The 26,330-nt window shown below is 53.4% G+C and overlaps 2 protein-coding genes across 3 annotated transcripts in view; one reads left to right on the forward strand and one right to left on the reverse strand.

The window, feature by feature from the left end:
• Positions 1 to 1,189: 1,189 nt before the first annotated feature.
• Positions 1,190 to 12,150, reverse strand: GLUL (glutamate-ammonia ligase). 2 transcript variants are annotated; one of them, XM_030953771.1, is made up of 7 exons: positions 12,070 to 12,150; positions 6,359 to 6,549; positions 5,044 to 5,205; positions 4,628 to 4,774; positions 4,092 to 4,219; positions 3,731 to 3,930; positions 1,190 to 2,861 (listed from the first exon to the last, which is right to left on the reverse strand). In XM_030953771.1, the coding sequence occupies exons 2-7, from the start codon at positions 6,522 to 6,524 to the stop codon at positions 2,543 to 2,545; spliced, it is 1,122 nt and encodes a 373-aa protein (XP_030809631.1). In that variant the 5' UTR covers positions 6,525 to 6,549; positions 12,070 to 12,150; the 3' UTR covers positions 1,190 to 2,542. The 2 variants fall into 2 exon arrangements, with proteins under 2 accessions (XP_030809631.1, XP_030809632.1); XM_030953772.1 differs by lacking the exon at positions 12,070 to 12,150 and adding an exon at positions 7,556 to 7,610 and having other exon boundaries at positions 2,543 to 2,861.
• Positions 12,151 to 17,002: 4,852 nt separating this feature from the next.
• Positions 17,003 to 26,330, forward strand: part of RGSL1 (regulator of G protein signaling like 1) — a 10,517-nt gene continuing 1,189 nt past the window's right edge. The window contains exons 1-10 of the mRNA XM_030952970.1: positions 17,003 to 17,015; positions 17,659 to 17,741; positions 18,013 to 18,087; positions 18,781 to 18,910; positions 19,678 to 19,782; positions 20,399 to 20,560; positions 20,705 to 21,651; positions 22,092 to 22,154; positions 24,230 to 24,461; positions 25,151 to 25,237. Of these exons, the coding sequence (XP_030808830.1) occupies positions 17,003 to 17,015; positions 17,659 to 17,741; positions 18,013 to 18,087; positions 18,781 to 18,910; positions 19,678 to 19,782; positions 20,399 to 20,560; positions 20,705 to 21,651; positions 22,092 to 22,154; positions 24,230 to 24,461; positions 25,151 to 25,237 (1,897 nt within the window). The remainder of the gene's footprint in view (positions 17,016 to 17,658; positions 17,742 to 18,012; positions 18,088 to 18,780; positions 18,911 to 19,677; positions 19,783 to 20,398; positions 20,561 to 20,704; positions 21,652 to 22,091; positions 22,155 to 24,229; positions 24,462 to 25,150; positions 25,238 to 26,330) is intronic.

Here is a 26,330-nt window from a genome sequence, read left to right on the forward strand (position 1 = left end):
CTCCTGCCTTGCTGATGCTTAGTGGCCAAAACTGAGCCATGTCCCCTTTCCCAATTTTTTTTATTCCCCAGGAGGAAAGGGTGTCTGCAGGGAGATTCAGCTTCAATGATTCACAGTGTTTGGAAGCACAGGATCTTTAAGAAAAACAAACAGAAAACCAAACCATGTCTTTTCCTTCCTTCTGTGCCAATGCCTTTAGAAAAGTTCTCTTATTTCAGGTGTAATCCAGTCCTTTCTTCTGTAACATTTTCTTGGAATGCATCAGAAACAGCAGCTGCCTTGCCCCTGAGCCCAAATCAGAACAAAACTTGAAGATTTCCAGGCTCCTGAGTTACCCCTGGGTTTGTTTTGGCTGCAGCACCCCAGCTCCCAAGTCCTTGTGGCCGTGTCAGGATGGGAGGGAAGGAAAGGTGTTCACTTCGCCTCTGTTCCTGTCACAGCAGGCACAGGGACAGGGTAATTTTGATATTTTGCGGAGGAAGGTGCTGCCTCCAATGTTCCCCAGGAGGGAGATACAGAAAAACAGCTGGTCCATAAAAAACGTGATGGCAGGAATGACCTCATCAGGCCAGCAGGAGGCTCAGGTGCAGTTAATCCAGATTTATAGGTGGGAATGGTTAAAGCATCCTCTCCTGATGGAAGCACCTTCTGGGGAGCCGGGGAATGGCACCACGGGCTAAATAAAGGACCACGGGAGCAAAGTGACACATTTCTACTGCCTGGGTTATTTTCCTGAATGACTGGGCTTGTGCCAAAGGAGGACGAGCAGCATTTTCTCATGTCTCTCTCAGGGAGAATGGGAAAGGTTCTTCTTCCACAAAGCTCCCTTTTAAATTAAGTTTGCTGGGGTTTTGTTTTCTGTAGGATTTCTCTGTCCTGTAGAACTTGTGAGGAGGAGGAGGCTGGGAAATGCACAAACATCTGTAGCAACCCCCTAACCCTCCCTATGGACATTCACAAGCTCAGGCCCTTCCCCATCACAAAAGAATCCCATGCAAGCCAGAGCTGGACCATCCCTCACCACAGAACCAACCCCTGCTGACAAATTCCCATTTTCTGGAGAGCACACGTGGATTGAAAGACCCCTGCCCCTCCCCAAATGAAAAGCCACATCTACCCACTATCAGAGTCAAAATCCTTTCAAACGGTGAAGGCAACACACGTACAAAAAGAGGCTGCAGAGGTCAGATTGAAGGTTTGGTTCTTTTTTCCTTTTTTTATTACAAAAAAAAAAAAAAAAAAAAGAAACCTACTGGGAAGAAGTCCTTATGCAACAGAATATAACTGGCACCATCTAAGATACCCAAGTGTAAAATCCCAGAACGTCTGAATCCCTCAGCAGCAGCTGGGAGTGCCAGGGCTGGCTGGGAGGGCCAGGTGGCCTCTCCCTTCCCTTCTCCTAGCCCCCATCATCCTGGCTGCATGGCAGGCAGCCCGAGAGAGCCAGGACACAACAGTGGCATCAACGGTCTCTGTAAAACGATTCAGTCGGAGAAACTAAGAACATTAATTATGAAAAAAAAAAATCTAAAACTTCTTTTTTTTTTGTTTTAACCTTTATCCAAAGCCCTGCTTTAGTGACATGCTAGCCCTGCTGGACAGGTGACACAGCCACAGCTCTGTCCAGAACGCTGTTGACCAGTCAACTCTTGGTTCAGGACACCTTCCTCCCACTCTGAGCATGTCACGGCCACCTGAATTACAGTAACAAATGCTTCTGGCAGGCTTCCTGCTCTGGGAACCCCCTCCTGCAAGCTCCACTCCATGCTGGAACAAATCTCATCCCAGTCTCCCTCCGAGCTCACCCTCAGTCCCACCTGCATCCGACTGCATCCGTAAGAGCTCTGCCCGCTCCGGCTGGATGAGGCGTTGGAACGTCATCTCTTCCAAGAAAAAAACACTTTCTTTTCTTTTTTTTCTGTTTTTATATTTAAATAGAAAAATACTACTTCACTCTGTGTTATGAGCCAGAGATGGGTTGACTTCCAGTGACAGAACCAAGAGTTCTCCTCAATGCCAGAAGATTCCCAGAAACCTCAGAGTGGCCGGAGGGCGATGATGTCCCTGTCACGTACCCAAACAGGCAGGAGCACACGCACAGCTCCCGTCACCACAGCTCTCATCTTCCCTTCTCCACAGAGAGGCACCAACCTCAGACAGCCATCAGTCAGCAGTGGGGCTGGCCCCCCAAATCTGGCTCTGTTTTAAGCTTTCTCCTCTCCTACACGCTTTCTGCGTGTGCAGTCTGTCCCTGGAAGCCACAGGATCCCATCAGACGTACACATGAATTAGACAAAAAAAAACAACAAACAGTGGTTAAAAGTTCTCTAACACCCCGTTCTCCTCTCATCTTCCGAAGAGTCAACGACAAACAGACACGGATAAAACTAAACCTGCCCTCCTCCCCCACCTCAAGACAACAAGAGTTACTGAGACACGAAACATGTTATCTTGTACCCTCGGGATTACAGCTAGAAGGGAACTTTAGGGGCGCGGGGAGCGCGGGGGGAGGCGGCGGCGGCGGCCGCGGGGCGCAGTCTGCTCAGTTCTTGTACTCAAAAGGCTCGTCCCCGGTTTCGTTGAGGAGACACGTGCGGACCAGCGCCTCTGTCACGGCGTAGGGGTCGCAGTTGGCCGAGGGCCGGCGGTCCTCGAAGTAGCCCTTCTTCTCGTGGCCCACGTTGCGCGGGATGCGGATGCTGGCGCCGCGGTTGGCCACGCCGGCCGAGAACTCATTGATGTTGGAGGTCTCGTGGAAGCCCGTCAGGCGCCGGGCATTGTCCAGCCCCCCCTTGGGGTCGTAGGCGCGGATGTGGTACTGGTGGCGCTTGCTCAGCTTCTCGATGGCCTCCTCGATGTGCCTGCAGAGGGAGGGAGGGAGGGAGGGACAGGGGTGGCACAGTGAGGGATGGGACGAGCTGAACACCTCTGGACTGTCATGTCAAAGTGACAACAAGATTAATCAGAGTCCCCAGGGCACTTTGTGATGATGCCTTGTGCCCCACGGCCCACTTGGCTGTTCATCCCAGCATGGGGTTTCTCTCCACTCTTGTTGCTGACCCAGAAAAGTCCTCATGGCCAAACCCCACAGGCACCCAGGGAGTGCCATCTGTGAGACATTCACAGTTAAACTTCCCATTTCCACCTGCTCTCAGACAGGAGAGCTCTCAACACTGGGGTTTCTATTCATGAAGCTCACAGAGTCCCGTTATCTCAGGGCAGCACTAAGATTATGGCAAAAAACCAGAGCTGCCAGGATGGATCCCTCCACACAGCTCCAGCGACACACCGTCCCTGACTGCACAACAGTCATGTGCAGGAACTCACAGTTTGCATTTTTAGGATGCTCATCTCCTAAGAAAACATGGCAGCCTTGCCCAGATGAAGCAAATGGTCTTTCTCTTTCATCATGGCTATAAAAATATCATTTTAAAAGTCCTGTGCTGAGTTGGTTTGTTTGTTTGTTCCCAGCACTGGGAGGTCAGGAGCTGGACAGGCTGTTAGAGATAGCTGCATTCTGTACTGGTGGAGCTGTACTGCTGGCTGAATTGCCCACCAAGCATCAAGACAAGAATGTGTCATTATAAAAAAAAAAAATACATACTAAGAAAAAAAAAGAAACCACAAAAACAAAACGACCAAAAAAACCCTATCCAGAAGACTCAGATGTCACGCCAAGCACCAAACTCCCAAAAAATCCTGCTGCCCAGTGAACAACCCAAACACTTACTTGAGACCTCCTTCTTCCCTCATGCTCTTGGTGCTGAAGTTGGTGTGGCAGCCAGCACCGTTCCAGTTCCCAGGGATGGGTTTGGGATCGAAGGACACCACGACCCCGAAGTCCTCGCACACCCGGTGCAGGATGAAGCGCGCGATCCAGAGGTGATCGCCCATCTCAATCCCCTCGCATGGTCCCACCTGGAACTCCCACTGCAAGGAGGAGGGTCAGGGGCTCAGTGGGGTGGAGACAGGCACCTCCCACCCCCTGATGCTGACAGCCACACAGGTCAGAGCAGGCACACACAGCTCCCCCTGCCTGGGGTTTTTCCATGCTATTCTCTCACTCCATGAAGCATCTTAGAATGATTTACCTGGGCTGGCATCACTTCTGCGTTGGTTCCTCCGATTTTCACGCCGGCATAAAGGCACGCTCGGTAGTGGGCCTCCACAATGTCCCTGCCATAGGCTTTGTCTGCCCCCACACCGCAGTAATACGGACCTGCAACAGCACAGGGCAACATCAGCCTCCACAGGGAAAAAGCCTGACATCCACTGAACACCCAGCACTCACAGAGAACTCTTCAAAAGCCCCAAGGTGTGTTTTTCATGGAAGAACCAGCAGGGTAGAACCTTCATGGAGAGCAAGTTCACCCCGAGTTTAAGTCTGCCCCTGAGTTTAAGTCCCCTGCAGACCAACAAACCCAGCAGCAAATTTGGATGTGGCCAATCCCCACCTCAGCCTTTCTGCAACAAATTTAATCTCGTGGTTGGTTTTTGCCAATATTCCACTTTCTACCGTCCACCTTCGGTTCTAGGAACACCTTGGAGCCCTCAACTCTCCTGAAGCTGTGCCACACAGATTTCAGTTCAAACACTCTTGACTTGGTCCAGGCTCCCAGAGGATTACCTTGGGGTCCAGGGAAGCCATTGGAAGGCCAGCCAAACGGATGTCCGTCTGTCCCCAGGAGAGTGTACTCCTGCTCCATCCCAAACCAGGGGTGCTGGTTGGACACCATGTCCATAATCCTCCTGCAGGTGTGCCGGAGATTTGACTCTGGAACGGAAAAGCGACACGAGGCTCATGAGTGATGCCACCTCCACTCCCCATTTCCACTTATTTTACACTTTGAGTCCCAGCAGCATTGAAGAATCCCAAGCCCAGCCCTTCAGTCCATCACCAGCACTTCGTTTGCTCTTTACTTTCACATTATTTCTGTGTCATGCTAAGGGCACAGACAGCATTGGGCAGGGTTCCCATTCCCCTTCCCTGGAACACCACCTCCACCAGGAGAAGGGAAGGAGGGAGAAGGTCCATTCATTCACCTGCAGACTGGCGGTTGTACTTGAAGACCTCACAGAGAACGAGTTTATTGGGGTCCTTGCGGAAAGGGTCCCGAAACATGGCAGCAGGTCGCAGGTACATGTCACTGTTGGAACCTTCAGACTGGTAGGTGCTGGAGCCATCGAAATTCCACTCAGGGAGATCTGGAGCAAAGAGAGAAACCAGCCACAGTGACCCACGGGATCCCTGCTGCCCTTCAGGAAGACAGAGGTGAAGATGCTCATAGAGAATAGGTTTAGTCCCAGCTCAGCTGATTTTGTTCCAAGTGGGGGAAGCAAAAAAACAAAACCAACAAACCCAAAACAAGCAAAAAAATTACAGGAGTGCAAGTCCCCGGCCACCCTGGGAAATAACAAGTTGCTGGGCTGCTGGCCAAGCCTAAGTGAACAGAGTAGCACTGAGGACATTTCCCGTGTCACAACAACCACAGGGATGAGCAAAGCACCCGGTCCCCTCAGCTGGGAGAGGGCAGACCAGGAGCCACCATCCAGCTGTGGGAATGAGGGGAGCCATGGAATACCCTCAATCACGCTACAAAGCCTTAAGAAGGTGGAATCTCACATGGAAGGGGAGTGTGGCCCCTTGCCCACCCCTCCATCCTCAGCACTACCCTCCAGGTCAAAGCCCAGAACTCTACCCAGGCAATGTTATCTCCTCCATATCCCAGGGGGAAAGAGGGAGGATGGGAAGCACTAAGATTTCCAAGAGGAGCTGTGCCAACCACTCCCTCAGAGGGAAAAGGGGAAAGGAGAGAGGGGAAAAGAAAAAAAAAAAAAAAAAAAAAAAAAGAAAAGAAAAAAGATAATTCTGCTCAGTCACACACAGTATTTTCATTTCATAACTGTCTCCAGCCAGCTCCATGGCAACCTGGGGAAAATCCTAATGCTATTATTGTGTAAGCTGGGACTGTTTGTTCTGAGGGACACAAGCTCTTAATTACACCGGATAGCTCCATTCTTTCCCCTGCACTTTCTTCTGCCAAACTACTTCCGGCCAAAACGAGTACTCAAGAGTCAATGGGCAGCCCAGCCCCTGCCAACAGCCCCCAGCCCCTGCCAGCAGCCCCTCCATGGCAGGGACAGCACCAAGGACGGGCTCCCAGCCCCAGGCATCTCCCTGAAACTCCACATCTGGAGAGCTGGGAACATCCCCCTGAGGTATATGGGGAAAGAGGTAACTGGAAGGGCACAAGGAGGAACATCTTCCCTAAAAACCATCCTTCTGCCACGGGAAGAGAGAGATGGCATCCTTCCTCCACCCAGTGAGGGGCTACGAGTGCTGCACCTGCCCTCTCACCTTCCAGGCTCTTGGGCTCGTGGTCCAGCGTGCGGGTTTTGCAGCGGAGGTGCTCCCCCGTGCCGTCGATCCAGATGTACATGGCCTGCACCTTCTCCCCCTGCGGCAGCTTCATGTACATGTGCTTGATGGCTTTGCTCAGGTGGGAGCTCGCTGAGGTGGCCATGGCTGCAGTCCTGACGAGGGGGTTCCTGCAGGGGGGAATCACAAACAGCCCCAGCTGTGAGCCCTTTCCTCCGTGCCCACATTTTTCAGCACCCCCCGTCCCCACCCAAGGCCAGGGAGGAGCAGGAGGCAGCTCGGCCGCAGGGCTGGCTGCCATCTCCAGCGGTTCCCTGTCATTCCTCAGGGAGAACACACAGCAGCTCAGGCTAGCCCTGCTCCAGAAACCCTTCAAAAGACTAAACTCCTGCTAATAAACCAATGCAACAGACTTCCAATGGGCTCCTTAGCCCCACATGAACTTTTCACCTCCACATCCCACTCAAGAGCAAGGCTAATGCAAGGAAAGCTTAGCTGGGGCTTTCTTAATAAATCTGCATCATCGAGGAGGGCTTTTCTGCCCCAGCTGCCTTCTCAGCCCGGCCGAGGTTATCCAAGCCCGGTGCCAGGGCAGCAGGAAAAGCAACAGGCAGCACACAGGAGCCCTGAGCCCCCAGCAGCAGTGGGGAGCGGGATGGCTCTCGAACCGGTGCGTGGGAGCTGCAGCATCCCCAGAGCCCTGCGGGCCGGGCTCCTCTCACAGCCAGCCCACTCGTGTCCGACCCACAGCACCGGCTGTTTTCCAGGGAGCTCGGGGATGCCGGCACTTTGGGAATGCGGACTGACTGGGGAAGTCGCTCCAACATCCCTGCGGGATAAGCCGTCCCCAGCCCACCCCGCCGCGGCTCCCACCACCCCGCTGCCCTGCCAGAAGCATCTCCCACGCGTGCCTCTCCAGGCAGCCTCGTGGGGGTAAAAAAAACCAAAAAAAAACCCACAAAAGCTGCAAAGGGAATGTTTTCAGCAGAAAACTCAAGCTGCCTCTTCCTCCACCCTCCCCCCCTCCATCCTCCCCTTCCCCCATAGGAGGAATTTTCCCTTGGAAGATCTCCCCGGGGCTGCCTCCCCGGCCCTGCCGTGCCCGCGGGGCTGCGGCGGGTGGCGGGTGGCGGGCAGCGACAGCCCCGGTGTCCCCGTGTCCCCCCGGGCCGGTACCTGCGCTCGGCGGCGGCTCCGGGCGGGCGCGGGGCTCCCACGCTCGGCTCCCGGGGCCGCGCCCGCCGCCCCTTTATGGCGGAGCAGCGCCGGCCCCGCCGCACGGATTGGGCAGCGCGGCGGGACGGGAGGGACACGGCAGGGGGGACAGGGCCACCACCCCGCCTCCCTCCTCCTCCTCCGCCTCCTCCCGCTCCGGCCCGGCCGCCCCCCGCAAAGGGGCGCTCGGGTGGGTGCGGAAAAGTGAGGGTAGAGAGGGCAGAAAGCGGAGAGGTTGGATGGGTTCGGGGTGTTTTTAACAGCGCTGCCGACTGGAAAAACAACCCCTCGTCCCTGGGCGGGCGGGAGCGGATCCAAGGCTTTCGGCAGCGTTTACATTAGGCTGCCTTGGCAGAGCTGGCAGGGATGGAAACCGGCCGCCCCGGGAAAACAGGGAGAGAGGGAGGCATGGAGCTCCACCGAGCCCCTTTGGCTTGGTGCCCGCTCTCGGGAGGGGGACAAAAGCCTCTGTGCCCCCCTTGTCCTCCTTGGAGCAGGTCACAGCCTCCAGCAGCTGGATCTGCAGAGCCTCGCTGCAAGGATCACTCGATGGGGGGAGAAATCCCCCAGCCCCACCATGGGAGAGCCCAGCAAACCGCAGGCAGTGCCCAGTGTTTTTCCACATGTCCGGGTCTCCACCCCACAGGGTCGCTTGTCCCATCTCCTGCAGCTCCAGGAGATGGGACAAGAGACTCCGGACCCAAGGGGCGGGAGAGCCACGGCAGCAGGAGCAGACGGGACTGGCAGCGGTGTGTGCACACGCCAGGGCACACGCAGGTCCCAGGGCGAGCACACGCCACCCACACGCCTGCCACGGAGCCACAGGAGCCTGCTGTGCCCCGTGCCAGCCTCAGGAAATGGCACCAGAGCTGCCATTCCTCGAGAAGCTGGAGCCTCCCGGCCATCCCAGCCACCCGGCCACGGACACGGGCACTGTACAGCCAGAATCCAGAGGGAAAGTGGCCAGGGAGAGCCGGATCCTCAGGAGGGAGGAGGTGGAAGGGTTGGCCAAAACCAGGCTTTGATTTATCACCCATCTCAAGAGTCTGATCCCCACCCTCCCTGCGGGGACAGCTTGGCTCAGTCCTCACCAGCACCTTGGAGCAGCCATGGGTGTGTGGCAATCCCCCGAGGCTGTCCAGAACGAGGTGAAACTCGGGTGCTTTCCTCCTCCTGGAATTGCTTGGGCAAGGCAGAGCCACCGAGCATTGCAACAGCCTGCCCTGAGCGCTCCAGAAAGTGCCTCCTGCCAGCGCCACCCCTGCTCCTGCACCCTGAGCACAGAGAAATGGCTCCAACACGCAAACAAACCAACGAGCGTGGTGTTTTACCCCGGGAAATGAGCTCAGCAACTCACGTTCAGTGCATGTTCAGCTGTGGTCACCCAAATCTAACAGCTCAGCTGGAGTAAAAGGAAGCAGAGCAGGAGCCCAAAATAGCTCCCATAAAGGGGAGCTGTCAAGCCACAGGCAACGTAAAGCAGTGTCCAGCCCTCTTCCCTAGGTTTGTGGAGGGTTTCTTTAATCTGAGAGCTCCGATAGCTCCAAATTCTTGGAATTACGGCTGCTACCTGCACATTTCCCAGTAACGCTGTCCACCTTTGGCTTCGAACACACCCAGATGTTTACAAGAGGAGGCCCCTGAGCAGTGGGGTGACCCCCGTGCCCTGCAAGCCTCGGGGCTGGGCAGCTCCAGCCGACCCTGAAGGTTGCAATGGACGATGCAAACATCATCTCTCCATCCCAAAAATCCGCACCGGGCAGCAACCCCCAGCCTGGCAGAGCCCCCCAGGGCGGGCAGGGCTGTGGTGGCGGGGGTGGCAGGATGGAGCTGCCAGCCCCGGAGGGTTTGGCTGGCTCATGCCCAAGCCCCTGTGCTCGCCCTGCACGAGTTTGGGAGCCGGAGAGAAGCGGCAGCCGCGGACCCAGCGCCCTCTCCCGGGAAGCGTTCCCGGGCCTCCTCGCTGGGCTCACCCTGCTTGTTTACTGCCTGCCTTCCTTCCCCTCCTCCCCTTCCAGCTTGCCTTTTTTTATTTTTTAAAATTTTTAAAATTTATTTTCTTTCTAAAAATATTATTTTTAAAAATATTTAATTTAGTTTCTTTTTATTTTTTTTTCTTTTTAAATTATCTTTTTCTTTTTTTGGGGAGAAAGCGTTCACGGGCTTTTCAAAAAGTTTAATTTAGTTTATTTTTTTCTAATTTTTTTTTTTTAAATTTTTTAACATTATTTTTTGGAAAAGCCTGCTTGGCTCTGCTTTGGTCCAGCTGCGTGCTCCAGTGACCCCTGGTGTCGCTGAATAATTTTTAAATTTTTTTTTGGGAAAGCCTGCTCAGGCTGTGCTTTTTAAAATTTAATTGGCCCAGCTGCGTGCTCCAGTGACCCCCGGTGTTGCTAAATAATTTTTAAATTATTGTTTGGGGAAAGCCAGCTTGGGCTGTGCTTTTTAAAAATTTAATATATGTTTTTTTAAATTTTTTTGGTAAAGCCTGCTCAGGCTGTGGCTCTGCTTTGGCCCAGCTGCGTGCTCCAGTGACCCCTGGTGTCACTGAATAGTTTTTAAATTTTTTTTTTTGAGAAAGCCTGCTCAGGCTATGCTTTTTAAAAATTTAACTTACTTTCTTTTTAAATTTTTTTTTTTAATAATTTTTTTGGGAAAGCCTGCTCGGGTTGTGCTTTGGCCCAGCTGCATGCCCGAATGACCCCCAGTGTCACCAACAAAACCCTCCTGGGGGGCAGCTGGGGAGGGCTCGGTGCCAACAGGTGACACCACCCAGGAGTGGATTGAAATCCACCTTCAAAGGGCCACAGGCACAGCCAGAGGGCGAGACAATGTCCCCTTCCAGGGGTGAGTCCCAGCTGGCTCAGGTTTTTCCTTCTTCCTGCTGTTAATTCGTGGGAACACCTTTATTGCCTTTATTGGCCCGGCCCGGCGCTTCCCGCCGGCACAGTTTGATATCCTGAGACAAGTGCCAAGGTTGGGAAGTGGCTGCTGAGTTAGGAGGGTTGGGCAGGCTGGACTTTGCAGCCTCCTGCCTCCAAGGCAAACCCTCAGGGACAGGGCACAGCCGTGTCCCTGCGCTCTCCAGGGAAGCTGTGGGGAGCAGGATGAGTTTCTCCCAGCTAGCATGAGGCATTCCTCCCCTTTTCCAGCTCCAGCCAGCAGCCAGGCAGTAAAGGATCAAGGCTTCCCTCTGCACTGTGCCTTGCTGGGGCTGCTGTGACCCATCCCTTGTCCGTGTGTCCCCGTCCATCCCTGTCTTCCATTTGGGAATGCCTTAAACTGCAGGAATGTCACACCATTGGGGGGGTAGGGGGGTGGGTGGGAAGAGAAGAGTGGCAACTTGAGGGTTAAATAGATAGGATATGAAATTTCCATGTGGCTCAGGCCCTGGGGCAGTGGCTGATGGCTTTTGGGGATTTCCCAGCACTGTGATCCTCACCCCAGATCCTGGGATCTCAAGCCCAACAGGTTGCAGACCCAGACTGCTAAGCCCAGGTACCCATTGATTTTTTCACCAGCACTAAAGAAAAATTCTGAAGTAGAATGTTGTTATTTTGGGCTTTTTTCCCCAACAGAGATGTCACACAGGGAGGAGGAATTGCCCATTTTGTTGTGATCCCAGGTCCCAGGAGGAGGCTGAACACACCCAAAATGCCCCAGCCTCGAACAGTGGCACAGCTGGGAGGGAGGAGGGATGGGCATAGCATCATGGAATCACAGAATGCTTTGGTTTGGTTTGGAAGGGACCTGAAGGTCATCAAGTCCAACCCCCTGCAATGAGCAGGAGCATCTTCAGCATCTCTCCTCTCCCCACACTCAACACACTCCTAAATTGAGCTAAATAAGGTGGCTGTGCTCAGGTGGGGCTGGGCTTTCTCCAGGCAGCACTGACACAACCAGAGCACACAGCCTCAAGCTGCACCAAGGGAAATACAGGTTGGATATTAGTTAAAAGTTTTTCACAGAAAGAGTGATAAAGTTTTGGAATGGCTTCCCAGGGAGGTGGTGGAGTCCCCATCCCTGGGTGTGTTTAACAAAGCCTGGATGTGGCACTGGGTGCCAGGGTTTAGTTGAGGTGTTGGGGCTGGGTTGGACTCGATGAGCTTGAAGGTCTCTTCCAACCCTGTGATTCTGTGATTCTGTGACTTTCAGATGCATCCAGGGAAGTGCTTTGTGCTGGGAGGCCCTGCATGAGCAACTGAACTGCGCCCAAGTGACCTCAGCCACAGGCTGCCTGTCCTGATATTGCATCACCGCCACCCCTGCCCACCCCTGGGCACAGCTGCCTCTGCCTGGGCCCATGCCAGCAGCTCCTGGTGGCCTCCCGAGGTGCCCCCAGCCTGGCACACCTGGACATGCAGCACGTTTCACCCAGGGCTGGAAAAACCAACCCAACACCCGAGCCAGCGCTTAGCTCAGAAGTGACCGAGCCCCCGTGGGGTGTGGGGGATGAGGGCCCTGGGGGCACTGACCTTGTGCAAGCAGCAGTGGCTGAGCAGTGTCCCCCGGAGCGCTGCAGGATGCTGACGAAACCTCCCAGGGCAGGCAGGCAGCAGCTGCTGGCCCTGGCTGTGAGCAAACATTGCACGCTCCGCAGCAGCCCCATGCTCCCTTTGAAGATGCTGCCAGGGTCAAGGGTGGCCGTGGGCTGGTGGCCACAGGGCTTTCAGCCTTTCCAGAGCAGATCACCTGGGCCAGTTCAGGAAAGCAAATTAATCAGTGCAAACTTGCAGAGTTACACGCAGAGTGAAGAAAAAAAACCCAAACCCCTCCCTCCTCATTCAGCTCTCTGGACCACGCACAGAAAGAAGAGGGACCTTGGGCTTTCAGCCTTTCCAGAGCAGATCACCTGGGCCAGTTCAGGAAAGCAAATTAATCAGTGCAAACTTGCAGAGGCACACGCAGAGTGAAAGAAAAAAAACCCCTCCCTCCCCATTCAGCTCCCTGGACCATGCACAGGGGGAAGAGGGACCTTGGGGCACGGCCCCCAGGACAGCCCAGGTGCTGGCACCAGTTTCTTTCTTCAATTAGGTAAAAAGACACCTCATAGGACTTTGGGGACTTCACCTCAAACTTAAGGACAGCTAATTGGACGGTCGCCAAAAAGTCTTCCCTAAGCAATTCACTAGAAAAAGAAGAGCACAAAGGAACTAATTGCTTTTGTGGGGTGTTTTACCAGGAGCAAGAACCTCTTGCACCTGGCTCAAGTTTTCTCTGTAAGGAGTTTTGTTATTTTGCCTTTTATTAAAACTTTTCTGCTTCCAACACTAAAAAAAAAAAAAATAATTCTAAGCTTTTTTTCCTTTTTAAAAAGACAAAAAATAGTAACAAGAAGCACATTCTTACAGTCACCTCCCTCCCCAGCCCTCTCTGAGCCACCTGTCCCCATGCCCACCTGTGAAAAATGCATATTTTATATTGGGCTTTTGGAAATATTAAAATGAATATTAAATGTGTTATGTTAGAAAGTTATGTGTTGTTTTCTATATATATATAAATTATGTACTCATTTTCTTAAGTAGTGTGTTAAATATAGTTTTAGGTTATAACATAATGTTAAAATAGAAACTATGCTATATAAGATACTTTTTTTTAAAGAAAGGACTCGCAGCAAGATAGCAGCCACGGGACGCCTAATCCAAATTGTCCAAAATTTTTATTCCTCTAATTATATTGCTATTTTTATAACCATTTGATTACTATTCAACTTTTAAAAGCAAGTGATTGGCGTTTGTGACACCGCCGCTCGGCTTGGCGCCCCTCCCAGGAGCCCCTGGCACTGCCCCATGCCCCAGCAGCCCCCTGCCCGGATCCAGGGGCACTCCCGGCTGCCAGCCCCTACCTGCTGTGCTCTGCAGAGCTTGCCCTGGGGCCAGCACCTTCCCCGAGCACGTGCTCGCCTTCAGCAGCAGCCAAGGGGGGAAGCTGGAAGATGAGAACGTCAGGGGCAGGCGGGATTTGAGACCCAGGCATTGCTTGGCTCAGTTCGTTCTGTACAAGGGTGGAGAATAGCCCAGGGAGAGTTCAGCACATGCCTTTCCCCGCTGCTGGAAATTGGTCAGGGTTGTTTTTGTCGGGATATTTCCCCCCTCCATTTTCAGTTCACACTGTTTAAAAGCACTCCCAGCCAGGCTGGGGCTGTGTTAGCTGTTAATCTCAGCCTAACACACCTCACATCTCCATAAGTGACCGGGCAGAAATCCTCAAACTGCTGCCTGAGTGGATGAAGTGGTGAATCTGGGCCTGACATAGTAAATTATAAAATAAAAAAAATATAAAAATAATTATTAATTATAAAAATTATATATTATTAATTGTAACAGCAAAGTGCTGCTGCCCATGTCCCTCCCTTGTGGCTGAATTAGGTCCCTGTCCTGCCACAACACATATTTAACCCAGGCTGCTGAAGTCAACAGCCCCAGAGGCTGGGATAAGGTTACACCAGTGGTTCTGCTTCAGCTGGAGGGGACACAAGTGAAGGCAGAGCCTGCCACAGGGGCTGTCAGCTGTAAGGGACAGTCCCGAGCAAAGAAACCACAGACAGGTGGCAACAGGCTCAAAAATACTCCCCAAGGAAACACCAGTGGTGTGCTTGCCGAGCAAACAGATCTCATGCACTCGGGAGACTGAGCGTGGAAATCACATGTGAAAAATCGTTGCAGTGTGTTCAAGAAAGAAATTCATATTTAAGGCTGAGCTGGAATTCCTCAGCCTTGGGAAACTCCACTTTTAAGGTGCTGTGGGCCTAATGTCCTATAAACTATTTATATGAAAAGAGCATTAGGCTGTACAGGGGGGGAAAATTCCAAATTTTCCCCCAAAAGCTTGTGGCGAGGACATACTTATATTACTTATATTTAATACTTATGCTAAGGGGGAGAGCAGGTTTGTGCACTCAGGCTGGAGCTCCCCAGATTTCTGGCTCTGCAGACCATCACCCAGAGCCAGAGCAATGCTGAGGTGTTTGGGGTGTGTGGGAAACACCCCCTACCCTCCTGATGGCACCAAAAGGGCCAAGCTGGGCTGCTGGGGGGGCTGTGAGTGCCCAGTGACCCCAGGCAGTGAGGCTGACATTGTGTTTGGGCAGCCTTGGACTTTGCCACGCTGGGGAGCAGTGCCAGCTGATGTTGGGCAAGGAGAAAAACCCCAGCCCATCCCCTCTGGGAACGTGGGGCTCTGCCCTCATCACCCCAGGGCTGCTCCCCGTGTCAGTGTAGGTGATTTGGGCTGGGGCAGAGGGGCAGCAAAGCCCTCCTGACGTGTTTGATGTTGCAACCCTGCCCTTATCTTTTTATGGAGTCCAGCCACTCTGAGCTTCCTTCTAAATCTGGGCTCTGCTCCTGTGTCCACTTTATTTTTTTCAAACTTTTTTTGGTTTCTTTTTCCTAAATAGCCACCCAGCTCACGTGAGCTCCTCTTGTGAGGACACCCTGTGCCCTGGGAAAACCTGGGAAGCTGCAGCCAGGAGAGAAGAGCTTCATCCTGCCAGACCTCTTGGGGTCTCCTCTTGGGGAGAAACTCCATGGAAATGGCCCTGTGCCCTCCCACAGTCACCATGTTGGCCAATTCCTTCTCACAACCTTATTTTTTTTTTTCTGGCAGAAGCCATCACAGTCCCACTGGGGCCAGTCCAGAGCTGGATGAGCACCCAAGGAGCCACCCCAGACTCTGAGGATCCTACTGGGCTCTTCCTATTGAAGAGCCTACTTGGCTCAGTTGCCAACTGGAAAATGTGGGGTTTTTTTTTAAGTTATGACCTTTTTATGAGGATTTTTGAGTCTTTTAGGTATGAGACAGCCACCACTCCAGTTCATTCCTATGCCCCCCTCTTATCTCTTGGGCTCAGCTGCAGAAATCATTACGGATCCACGATGGGAGCTGCTCCTCCCCATAACTCCTTCCCGCAGCTCTGCCTGGCACCACTGGGACGAGCAGGTGTTCTGTGGCTCACAGCTGCCCCTTCCCCACATCACTTTGGGTTTTGGCACAGTGACCAGCCCCACAATCAGTTCGGAGCTGTCCCTGTCCTCCCTGGCTCTGAGATGCAGAGCCCTGCTGCTGCCGCTGGGAACAGCTTCGCATTCCTGGTTTGACAGCGCCACCTCGTGAGGTGGCCCCGCTGCTGGGGACATTGTGGGACACTGTCCTACCCCCAGGTCTGGCACAAAGACCAGAGCAGGATCAAACACCCACCTGGGGAGCAGATTCCTCCTCCTGCCAGGGGAACAGCTCCCTCCTGCTGCAGGACGGGGCTCCTTTTTCTCTTCCTTCTCCTCTTCCAGCTGCAGGGTCTCCACGGGTGGGTCTCAGCCCCAGATCTGGTGAAGAAAGACAGCAGATAAGAAATGTGGTATTGCTCTGTTTGGGGCAGACACAGTGGGGTCTCCTGTGAAATTCCCATCCTGAGCTGAGCAGATGGGCTGACAGCGACCACAGCCAGCACTGAGGCGCCACCAGGGACCTGCTCTGAAGGCAAGAAATTTGCCCCAGCAGGGAGAGGGGAAAGGTTTTGTGGCATTTATATCCTCTGAAAAAATTCTTTTGTATAAGATTTTTCTCTTGAGAAGCTAAGAAGCTTCAAAAAAATTTTTCTTATTTCATTTGCTTCTCCTGTGTTGTGCTCATGTGTTTGAAAATTGTTTACCCACAAGTGATTATTTCATTAGTCTCCAGTGTGAGTTGTTTGAACTCATTAGCCAATCAGGGCCAAGCTGTGTCAAAACTCTAAAAAGAGTCACGAGTTTTCATTATTATCTTTTTAGCATTCAGTACCTTTTCTATATTCCAGAATAGAATAGAATAGAATAGAATAGAATAATAAATTAACTTTCTAAAAACATAGAATCAAAAGCATCATTCCTGCCTTCATTGGAGCAGTTTCCCAACAAATCCAATGGGGTTTCATTTCAGGACTGCCCAAGTGTGTTTGCAGGGCTGGAGATTTAAAAAGTGACATTTCAGAGCATCACAGGATGGGCAAGGTCACCAGGGACCACCTGGTCCAACACCTCAGCTCAAGCAGGGTCCCCTGAGCTCAGTACTGAGGATTGTGCCCAGATGGTTCTCAAATATCTCCACTAAGGGAGGCTCCACATCCTTTCAGAGCAACCTGTTCCAGTGCTCAGTTACCATCACAGTGAAGAAGCTTTTCCTCATGTTCAGGTGGGAATTCCTCTGTTCCAGTTCCTCATCCCATTGCAGGGCACCACTGAGGACAGCCTGGCTTCCACTCCCTGCACATCCCCTCTCCAGGCACATCCAGACTGTGCTCAGATCCTCTCTCAGTGCTCTCCTGTGCAGGATAAGCAGGTCTGGAGGGAGCTGCAGCCCCCCAGGAGCCACCCAAACGAGTGTGTCACAATCAGGGTGGCACTTCGGAACCCAGCACCGGAACACTGCACCATCATGATGACTGCTGGTGAGTTCCCCTTTGCTAGGGGCTTCAGCTCCTCTAAACACACCCCAAAAGGTGGAAAAATGGGGGGGAAAAGCATGATTAAGTTTTGAAGTATGGGTCCTCCCTGCAGCACAGCTGTGCCTTGATGGAAGAGGGCATTTCCAGGGGCACCCACCCACCAGTAGGCTGATGCCAGCCCACCTCCCTGCATCCAGATCTTCCAGAAATGAATAAAACTTCACAGGGTGGTGGGAGGTGTTGGCCACTGACACTTGCACTGAGTCCTGGGTGGATGAGCTGTGTTATGCCCACTGTCTGGGTGGGGCAGAGGAGCACAGCTTGTGCCCTACAGCCACCTCCCTTCTCCTGCCCTATGGATGCCACCACATTTGTGCCCAGCCTCTGTGAACCTCTGCTGTTTGGGAGGCTGCCATTCACACTCCCCAGCTCCTGCATGCTCCTGAACCTGGTGCTTTCCTAACAGCCTGTGCCACCCATCCCAATCACATTTCACAGACTGTCCCAGCTCCAAATCCTCCCGCTGCACGAGCACACAACAAGCTTGTACCACACATCCCCTAAAGCTGATTCCCCCCCAAAACTCCTCCTCTGGCTCACAGCTGGCCACACAAAGCCCAGGTAACTTTCTCTTCTCCCCCTGTAGCGTCCATAGCATCCACGGACATGGGGCTGCTGCTGCAAGATGATGTTTTTGTTGACTTTTTCAACATCTTTCTGAGCCTTCCTGTAAGTCCATTCTGCACCATCAAACCTGGAGCCTTTCAGAGCTCTCCTCAGGTGAACTTTGTGTGGCATTTTAGAAGCTGCAGGAAAACTGGGAGTTCACCACATTCAGGCTGGAAAATGAGGGAAACCTGAGGATCTCAGCTTGGAGATAAAGGGTCTAAAAGGGAATTTGATGCCATTCCACGTAGTGGGGACTAACTAGAACAGCTGGGCTCTGTGCTCCTCTGCCACCCTCCATCTCTTTCAGCTCTCCCTTTCTGTTTTAATGCAGATTTTTGGGCAGACACCCCTTTACATCAGTGGCATGGGCCGGTGGTGCCTGTGGCCAGAGCTGCCGAGCCACCTGGTGAGAACTTGTTAGCAGGGAGGGCAGGGCAGGGCAGGGCAGGGCAGGGCAGGGCAGGGCAGGGCAGGGCAGGGCAGGGGAGGGGAGGAGCCGGTTTGCCACTGCCAGGGCCCCTCTCTGGCTCTCTGTTCGTGCAGCTGTGCGCGATCATTTCAACCCCGGCCGTCGTTTCGCCGTTAAGCCCTGGGCGGAGCACGATCCATTTAAAGTCCTGCTGCAGTTTATGGGGTCTAGCCGTAAACACCGAGAGCATGTGTGGCGGCACAGAAGGACACAAACATCATCCCCTCGTCCTGGATTCCTCCTGAATTCAACAGGAGCCAAGCCCTGTTGGTCACCGCGCTGGCTCAGCCCTCCCTCCCCACTCGTGCCCGTTCCCCACAGCCCTTGCAGCGCTCAGATCCCAAAGCAAACGGGAACCCCCGCTCCTCTGGAAGCCCCCGGGGAGCTGCCATGCCTGGGCTCTGGGAAGGCGGGCGAGGAAGAGGAAGGAAGCCCTGCAGGAGCTCGTTTTGGGGACGTGCGGCGGCTGTAACTCGAGTATCCCCCTTGTGCCTCAGCACCACCATCGTCGTAAAGCAACAGGGCTCCTTCCCCACCTCCTCCCCTGTGGCAGGGACCTGTTACTCACCCTAAAAACCAAGCAGGATCCGGCTCCTTGCTCGCAGCTAATCCTTTCCTTGGGCAGCGCAGGATGCCAGCCCCGCGGCTTTGCTGGCTTGGTTGGAAAAGCACCGTCTGCCTCACTTCTGCAAATCCAGCCTGTGCCTGCACCTCGTCCTCTGCCAGAAGCTGCTGGCTTTCATTCGCTCGGGGGAAGCAGGTGAGTCATCGCGGCACGGAGGAAATCGGATCGGCTGCTCCGCTCGCTGCGGGGCTGGCGCTGCCGGGGGCCTGCCCACTGGGTCGTGCCTCTGCTCCGGGTTGGGAAGGCGGTGCGCATCCCGTTTTTGGGGATGTGCAGGGATTTAAGTACCTGCCTAGCAGAGTTTACTGAGGGGTTCAGGGGTGGAGGGGGGCTGGAGAGCATCCTAGTGCATGGGAATGCTGATGGTTTGGGTTTGCTGCTGGGCAGGGATGCCCTGGGAAGACAGGCTGTGGTTTCTCTTACTGGCAACAACTCGGGGTTTTGCTCACTTTGCCCCTAAAATGAGTCTTCTCAGTCCAGCTAGGTACTTGCTCAGCCTGAGTGTCAACTGCCACTGGAAAGCAAGCTGTGGCAGCAGGAGTACTGATTCTCATTCCAGAAAAATAAGCAATTCACCAAGGCTTTTCCTAAGTACATTGCTGCTGCTTCTCTAGTCAGGTTGAAACTCAAAGCTGGAGGAAGTTAAGGGTGAGCCCCAAGCTCAGGACAGAAAAGATGAGCATTTGCAAGGAAGAGAGGCACAAGAGCAGGACAAGCTGTCCCAGACAGGAGCGAGTTATCCTTACAAACGTCCCGTGTGCATCCCACAGCCTGCCCAAAACTCCCAGCTCAGGGTGATTTGCTGGTCTCCCTCCAGCAGCCTCTTCCAGGTTGGGAGCTGGAGAGTTTCCTTGGGATCTGGCAGGCAAGCCCTGATGCCACCTGTGCTGTGTGTCCCACAGCAGAGCTGCTGAACTGGCACAGTGCTGACCAGTGGCTGCTGGAGAGGTGCATCAGCGGGAGCCAGGGCATGCAGCACCTCTGCGCCTTCCTCCGAGGAACTGCAGGTGGGCACGGGATGCTCCACAGCCACAGCCCACCTGCCTGCCAGGAGGCTGGCACAGAGCTGGGGGCATGGGTAAGATGCCAGGGAAAGTTTTGGACAGTGGGCCAGCAGCAGAGATGGGAGGGAGATGCACAACCGTGGCTTTGCTGTGCTCTGTTCCCTCGGTTTGGCTTCATCAACCTCGGGGCTTCCAGGGGCTCCTCCCTGTTACAGACATTTTTTATGAAAAATCTTTTCTTTAAGGTTTTTCTTCTTGAGAAGCTGAGAGGTTTTAGGAACAAAATGTAAACAATGATTATTTGTTGCTGTGGAATGCAACAGGTGGATCTGTGATTGGTCTCATGTAGTTGTTTTTAATTAATGGCCAATCACAGTCAGCTGGCTCAGACTCTTTGTCCAAGCAACAAGTTTTTGTTGGGTTTTTTTCTATTTTTAGCTAGCTTTCTGATGAAATTTCTTCTTTTATTCTTTTAGTATAGTTTTAATATAATATATATCATAAAATAATAAATCAAGCCTTCTGAAACATGGAGTCAGATCCTTGTCTCTTCCCTCATCCTCGGACCCCTGTGAACACCATCCCACCTCCCAACTCCCATCCCTTGTCTGATCTGTAGGGGAAGAACTGATCGACTTCTGGCTCATCACTGAGAGGCTCCTGGGTCTGGATGAGTCGGATGGGAGTCAGAGGGAGCTGTTCTTGTCCCTGGAGCACAGGCTGAGAGCCACTCACCTGCGTGAAGGCTCCAGCGTCCTCACCTTCTGCACCACCATCGTGGGTAAGAGGAGCTGGGGATGAGCACTGCCCTTGCAGAGAGTGGATCTTTCCTGGCTGCTCCCAGGGGGATGGGATGCCATCCTCTGCCTGGGGAACAGCCTGCACGGAGCCATTTCCCTGTCATAATTCCCTGCATCCATCTCAGGATCTCTTCCAAAAACCAGGCATATCCAGTCCATCAGCACCAGGAGGGAGATCCTAAGCAAGATGCAGGAACAGGTCCTTTTCATGATTCAGAGTTACTGGCTCCCTAAATTCTTCGTGCACTGCAAGATGGGGATGGAGGAAGAGGAATTGTGCTGGCCTTTGCTGCAGGAATATCAGGAACGTTTATCACAGGCTGCCTGGCAGCCCCCAGGCCTTGCAGAGCCCCTCCCCACCATGCACATCAAAAGGAGCCAGGGTGTGCCAGGGCCTTACTGCAGCCAGAAGGCCAAAGCAGAGGTCTGGGCTCTGGTCAAGGAGGGGAGAGACAGCCAAGAATTGAAAAGGGCCACTTTTCAGGTGAAAGCAGAGAAGCAGCCAGGGCCAGCTGGGAGCAGGGAGGAATTGTGGCTGGATAAGGATGCTGTGGGATCCACTCCCCAGCAGTCATGGCAACCTGCCTTTGGAGGCAGAGGAGGAGCAACATTTCCTGGCAGACCTCAGTCCAGTGCAGTGCAGGATCTACAAAACCTCTGTAAGGAGAAAATCCTCCCTGTCCTGCTTCCCTCTGCATCCCTTGCCCGGCTGCCATCCCTGAAAAAGCCAGTCAAGACCTTGGATTTCCTTCCCTGGGCCCTGAGTGCCGAGGCTTGTGCTGGAAGACCCTTCAGAGATTTCCTGCAGCACCAGAACAGACCCCTGGAGACTCTTCTCCTGGACCTGTGGCACGACCTGGAGGAGTTTCTGCCCGTGGTGCTGGACTCCAGCAGAGAAAACAGCTTCTTCCTGCGCCATCTGATTGGGGAGAAGATCTGCAAGACCTACCTGGAGGACAGCAGCATTGAGAAGCTGCCCTTGGAGACCAGGACCCTCGTGAGTTTGTGGAACCGTCTGATATATGGAGAATTCTCCCCATGGATATTCAGAGCCCAGCAGGAGATTTGCAAGGTACACAGGGTCAGGCTGGGAGGTACAGCTGGCATTGGCACCCCTGTGCTGGTGTGAGGGCTCTGGGGACGTTTAGGAAGTGAAGCATTTGGAAAATGAAGAGGAGGAGGGATTAGGAAGGGAATAAGTTGCAGTCACCTTGCAGTGGACCAGGCCAGTGGAGAGGAGCATCCTCACGGGTTTGCAGAGCAGGGCTGGGCAGTCACTGAGCATCTCTGGTCACCCTGGCTAGGTGCACATTCCAGGACCATCCTTTTGCACCCATCATGGTTCCAGCACAACCCCAGTAAAACCCTTTTAGAGTCCCAGCCTTTCTGGGCAGCCCCATGGACCAAGCTGGATGTGCAGGCGTGTCCTGGGCATGTCAGCAAGTTGTGAGCCCCCCGTGGCACCAGCACTGTCACCCTGCCTGAGGACAATCCCCCTTTGCTCCTCCTCAGGTGCTCTGTGGCCTCTATGAGGAATTTCTGGCTGCTGATGACAGGACATTCCTCCAGTTTATGGTAAGGGGGATGCACAGGGGCATCCTTGGAGGGTGTGCAGGCTCCAGTGGGGATGTGAAAAGTTGGTAGGGAGTGAGGGAGGGAGGAGAAGCCCAGCATTACCTGCAGTGGTCTGGCATCCCACAATATCCCCAGCCAGTGCTGCCACAGGGTGACACAGCAGATCCTAACCTGCTCCAGTTGCCTGGGGCAATGATCCTCAGCTCTTCCAGCACAGCATCCCGTTCAGCTGGCAGCACTTCAGCCACAACCTGTGAGAGCTCCCCTGGGACAAGCTGTGACCCTGCCTAAAAGCTGGGAGAAATGTAATTACAGGCTTTTAGGGTAGGCATGGGTGAGCCCAGCACTTCTGGGAATTGATCTGCCCTTTTTTTTCCTTGCCCACGCTATTAATGTGTAATTATTCCTGCAATCAATGTGACTCATGTGCATGACACCCATGGGATGACCCTGCCCCAGCACCAGTGCCTGGTCAGCTCAGGGGGAAGAGGCCATGCAGCCTTTTAGCCTATGACTCAACCACCCTCAAATTTTCCACGTATTTTTTTCTACCAAAAAGGATGATATACAAAATCAGAGTCACACAAGCCCTCTTCCCAGACTATTATTCCTCCTGGCATCAGAAATCCCACAAAACCTCCCCAGATTCCAGCATTACACCCAGAAACCTCCTTGCAGCCAGAACCCCCTGAGCATCCCACCTGCACTGGTACCTGCACAACCTGTGCAGGCAGTTCTTCTCACTGCAGGTGGTGTTCTTCAAACCAACTGTTTTCCCAAAATAAAATGTAAAATCAGCAGCTGATCCTGGAAGTGTTAAGGAGAGGCTGTCAGGGCTTAGTGTCCTCAAAGACCTGGCTCCCAGAGCCTCAGCCAGGGAGAGCTGAGCATGTTGGAAAAGTCAGCAAAATCAGCTGGCAGCTCCCGACTGCTCTTAGTGGGAAGTTAATTAGCTGCCCGTGTTTTTTAAGCGCCTCTGGTGGAGGAAATCTCCCCTGCGAGGCCAGAGCTGCTCTGGGAGTGCAATTAGCACTTCAGCAGGGTCGGGCCCTGCTCTCTGTGGGCACCATCCCCTGAGCCAAACTCCTCCCGGCGCTGCTGCTGCGCTGTCAGGGGAGCTGCTGCCAGCTTAGCAGGGCTATTTTTGGTGTCTGCTCTCAGCTCCCAGCCAGAAATCAGCCACTCTACCCCTTGGGCTTGGCGAGCTGTGCAAACTGTTTGTCTTTGGGGAGAGGCAAAACCTGCAGGAGGGTTTGGGGGAATGAGGGAGGAGCTCCCAGGGCACCAGCTGGTGACAACAGCCAACAAAAGCAGCACACGAGGCTGCCAGGCTGCTGGGGACACCTTCAGGGTTGTTTCCGGCATTCCTGGGGGGATGTTGAGCCCTTCAGGAAAGCTGCAAGGCTGTGTCTGGCCTACCTCTGGCTGCCTGTACGTCCCAGCCAGCTTGAGCTGAGCTTTGTGCTCTCACAGATTCCTTCCAGACTGCTTAAAGCTCAAGCAGAGGTCTAAACCAGGCAGGTCTGGAGTCTGAGGTGCAGTAAAACACGTGGGTGATGCCTTGGGAAGGCTGACCTAGAACAGAGGCTGGACAGAGCTAAAGAATAAAGCAGGGATTTATTAAAAGGCCTCAATGGATCCACCTTGGGCAGCACAAGAGCCCAGCCAGGGCTGCACCCAAGATGAACCAAAATGGTCACAAAATGGACAACCGGTCATGAGGTCTCTCACTTTAAAAGTTCTGCTCCATTTGCATATTGGAGTTAATTGTCCAATTCCAGCTCCAGCCCATACAGTCCCATCCTTCTTGTTTTTCTCTCTCCGGCCCACGGTGTTTGTGCTCTTGGGCCTGAGATTTGGATCATTTGTCCTTGGTCCCCAGCTGGAGCAGGAATTGTTTTGTCTCCCTGCTCTGTGCACAGAGCTCACCATCCCCTCATGTGAAGCCCAGACGCACACACTAAAGCAGCACAGAACCTGAAAAACACAAAAACTCAAACCTGAGGCATCCTGGGCCCAGTGCTGGAGATGGGGAAGGTGCTCTGTGCCATCACCCTGCCCTGTTCTCACCGCAGGCTCCAGGCATGGATGTCCCCATGGCCGAGGTGCCAGGCCGTGCTGCTGGCAGATGGGGACATTTCCACCTGTCCCAGAGGATGAACCAGGCCCTGCAGCTGGGCCAGGCCCTGCATGGCACGAGGAGCTTGGAGGGGGTCTCCTCCAAGCACTGGCAATTGCTTGCTGCTCGGGACCTGCAGAAAGGGGGCTCCATCCAGGCAGAGATGGAGCTGCTCCTGGGCAGTGCTGGTAAGAGGGGGCTCTCCATCCCTGGTGGGGCTGACGTTGGCTGAAGCCAGTAAAACATGGTTTATGCTCTGGTGGTAGCCCTAAACAGGTGACGGATATCACAGGGTGGGTGGGTACAGTGGGTCTGGGAGCCTTCATTGTAATTAAAGCTTTTGGCAGCTTTTTTTTCCTGTCAAAATCAGTCAAAACTGTCCACTGGGGTTTTAGACAAGGGCCAGATTCCCTCCTGCCAGTACCAGGGGCACCAAATGCCATATCCCTGCATTGTCCTGCATCACCAGGCCAAATGAAGGCTGCAGCAAAGTGGCTGAAGCCCAAGGCCAGCAGTGGCTCCTGTCACCCCAGTTCCACATTTTGGCCTTCTGAGGATGCTGGGACTGCCCATGCTGGTGCCACTGGTGTAACCCCTCAGCTTTGTTCTGTCATGCAATCTTTTGGGAATGACACCAATTTTCTGTGCTGCACTGAGAGTGACAGCAGTCACCTGTAGCACCCCTGTAGCTTGGTTTTTTTAGAGGTGTGCCCACAGTTTTACCCAAGAAATGCAGTGTTACAGGTAGATCATGGGGCAGGACACACAAGGGGACAGGAAAGGTGACAAAACCCAGTCCTCAGAGCCAGGGCTGAAGGGCTGTTGTAACCAGAGGTAATGTTCATGGGGTCTGTGCCCTCTCCTCTCTCTGATGCAGAATCCCAGAGGATGATAGCAGATGAGCTGGCTGTGAGCAGCCCCAGCAGGGAAGAGGAGCTCCTGCAGCTCACGAAGGCAGCACTCGGTGAGTGCAGGCAAGAGGCCAGGTGGGCTCCCAGACATTCAGCACCCCTGGGGAGCTCCTCCAGAAGGAAAGGCCTATCCACCCACCACAGGCTGTGCTCTCCCAGCTAGGGAGGGTGGCACTGGGGGATTTCTGTGAAGCAGATGCTGAGGAGGTCAAACTATGAGAGGTGAAGTATCAGTGATGATGTGAGAGATGGGGAGACTGTGAGGTGGTCAAAGAATCCAATTTTATTGTGGACTACAAATGCTTATAGACTGTTTTAGGAAGGCTAGTAATGTTTTACTACAATGATTGAGTTAAAAATCACATAAACAAACTTATACATTTTAAACCTCTCTTGCCTGCAGAAGTCTGATGTAGTTTTCCAGTAAACTCGTCTGATTGAATCTTCTTGCAATCCTGATTTAATCCTCAAAGTTCTGTTTGCTCTTGCCAAGGCATCCTGTTAGCAAATCTCTTAAGCTAACCAGGTCCAAAGTCCATCATCTGTGTGTCCCAGTAACCCAGTAGTGAAGAGCTCCCTCAGTGTCTCCTGGGCCAGAGTCACCACAGAGACACCCCTGGAGGCTCCAGGGTCCAGCTGCCTGCTGTCACCTCTGGCTGTCCCCTGGGGAAGAGGCCAGCCTGTTTCTGTCCCCGCAGCTGTTGCATCTGAGAGGATTGCTCGAGAGAATGCTGCTGCTGCCGCGAGGAAGAGGGAAGCTAGAAAACGCAGGTCTGGCACCTCTCAGCACACGGCTTTGCTCCTTCCACTCTCTCAGGTGTTTCCCAGTGCTCCCCTGCAGTGCCACTGCTCCCTGTTTGCTCATTTGGACCTCTCAGATGTAGGGTGGCCTGTGGGTTTAAACTGAAGAAAAATTAACACTGCCCACCCCCAGCTCAGATTTACTCTTCACACCTTGTGCAAATCTTGTGCACTTCATCCTCAATCAACCCCCAGAATGCCACCTGAGCAGCGCTTAGATTCCCAGAAAAATCACTTAAAATCACACTGTGGCCATACTTAAATCTCTGTACCCACATTTCACCTCCTGGGAATACTCTGGCCATGAGTCCTTGGACTGGGATATAAAGCAAATGGAAAAATGAT

This window comes from Camarhynchus parvulus, chromosome 8 (assembly GCF_901933205.1).
Source record: "Camarhynchus parvulus chromosome 8, STF_HiC, whole genome shotgun sequence".
NCBI lineage: Eukaryota > Metazoa > Chordata > Aves > Passeriformes > Thraupidae > Camarhynchus > Camarhynchus parvulus.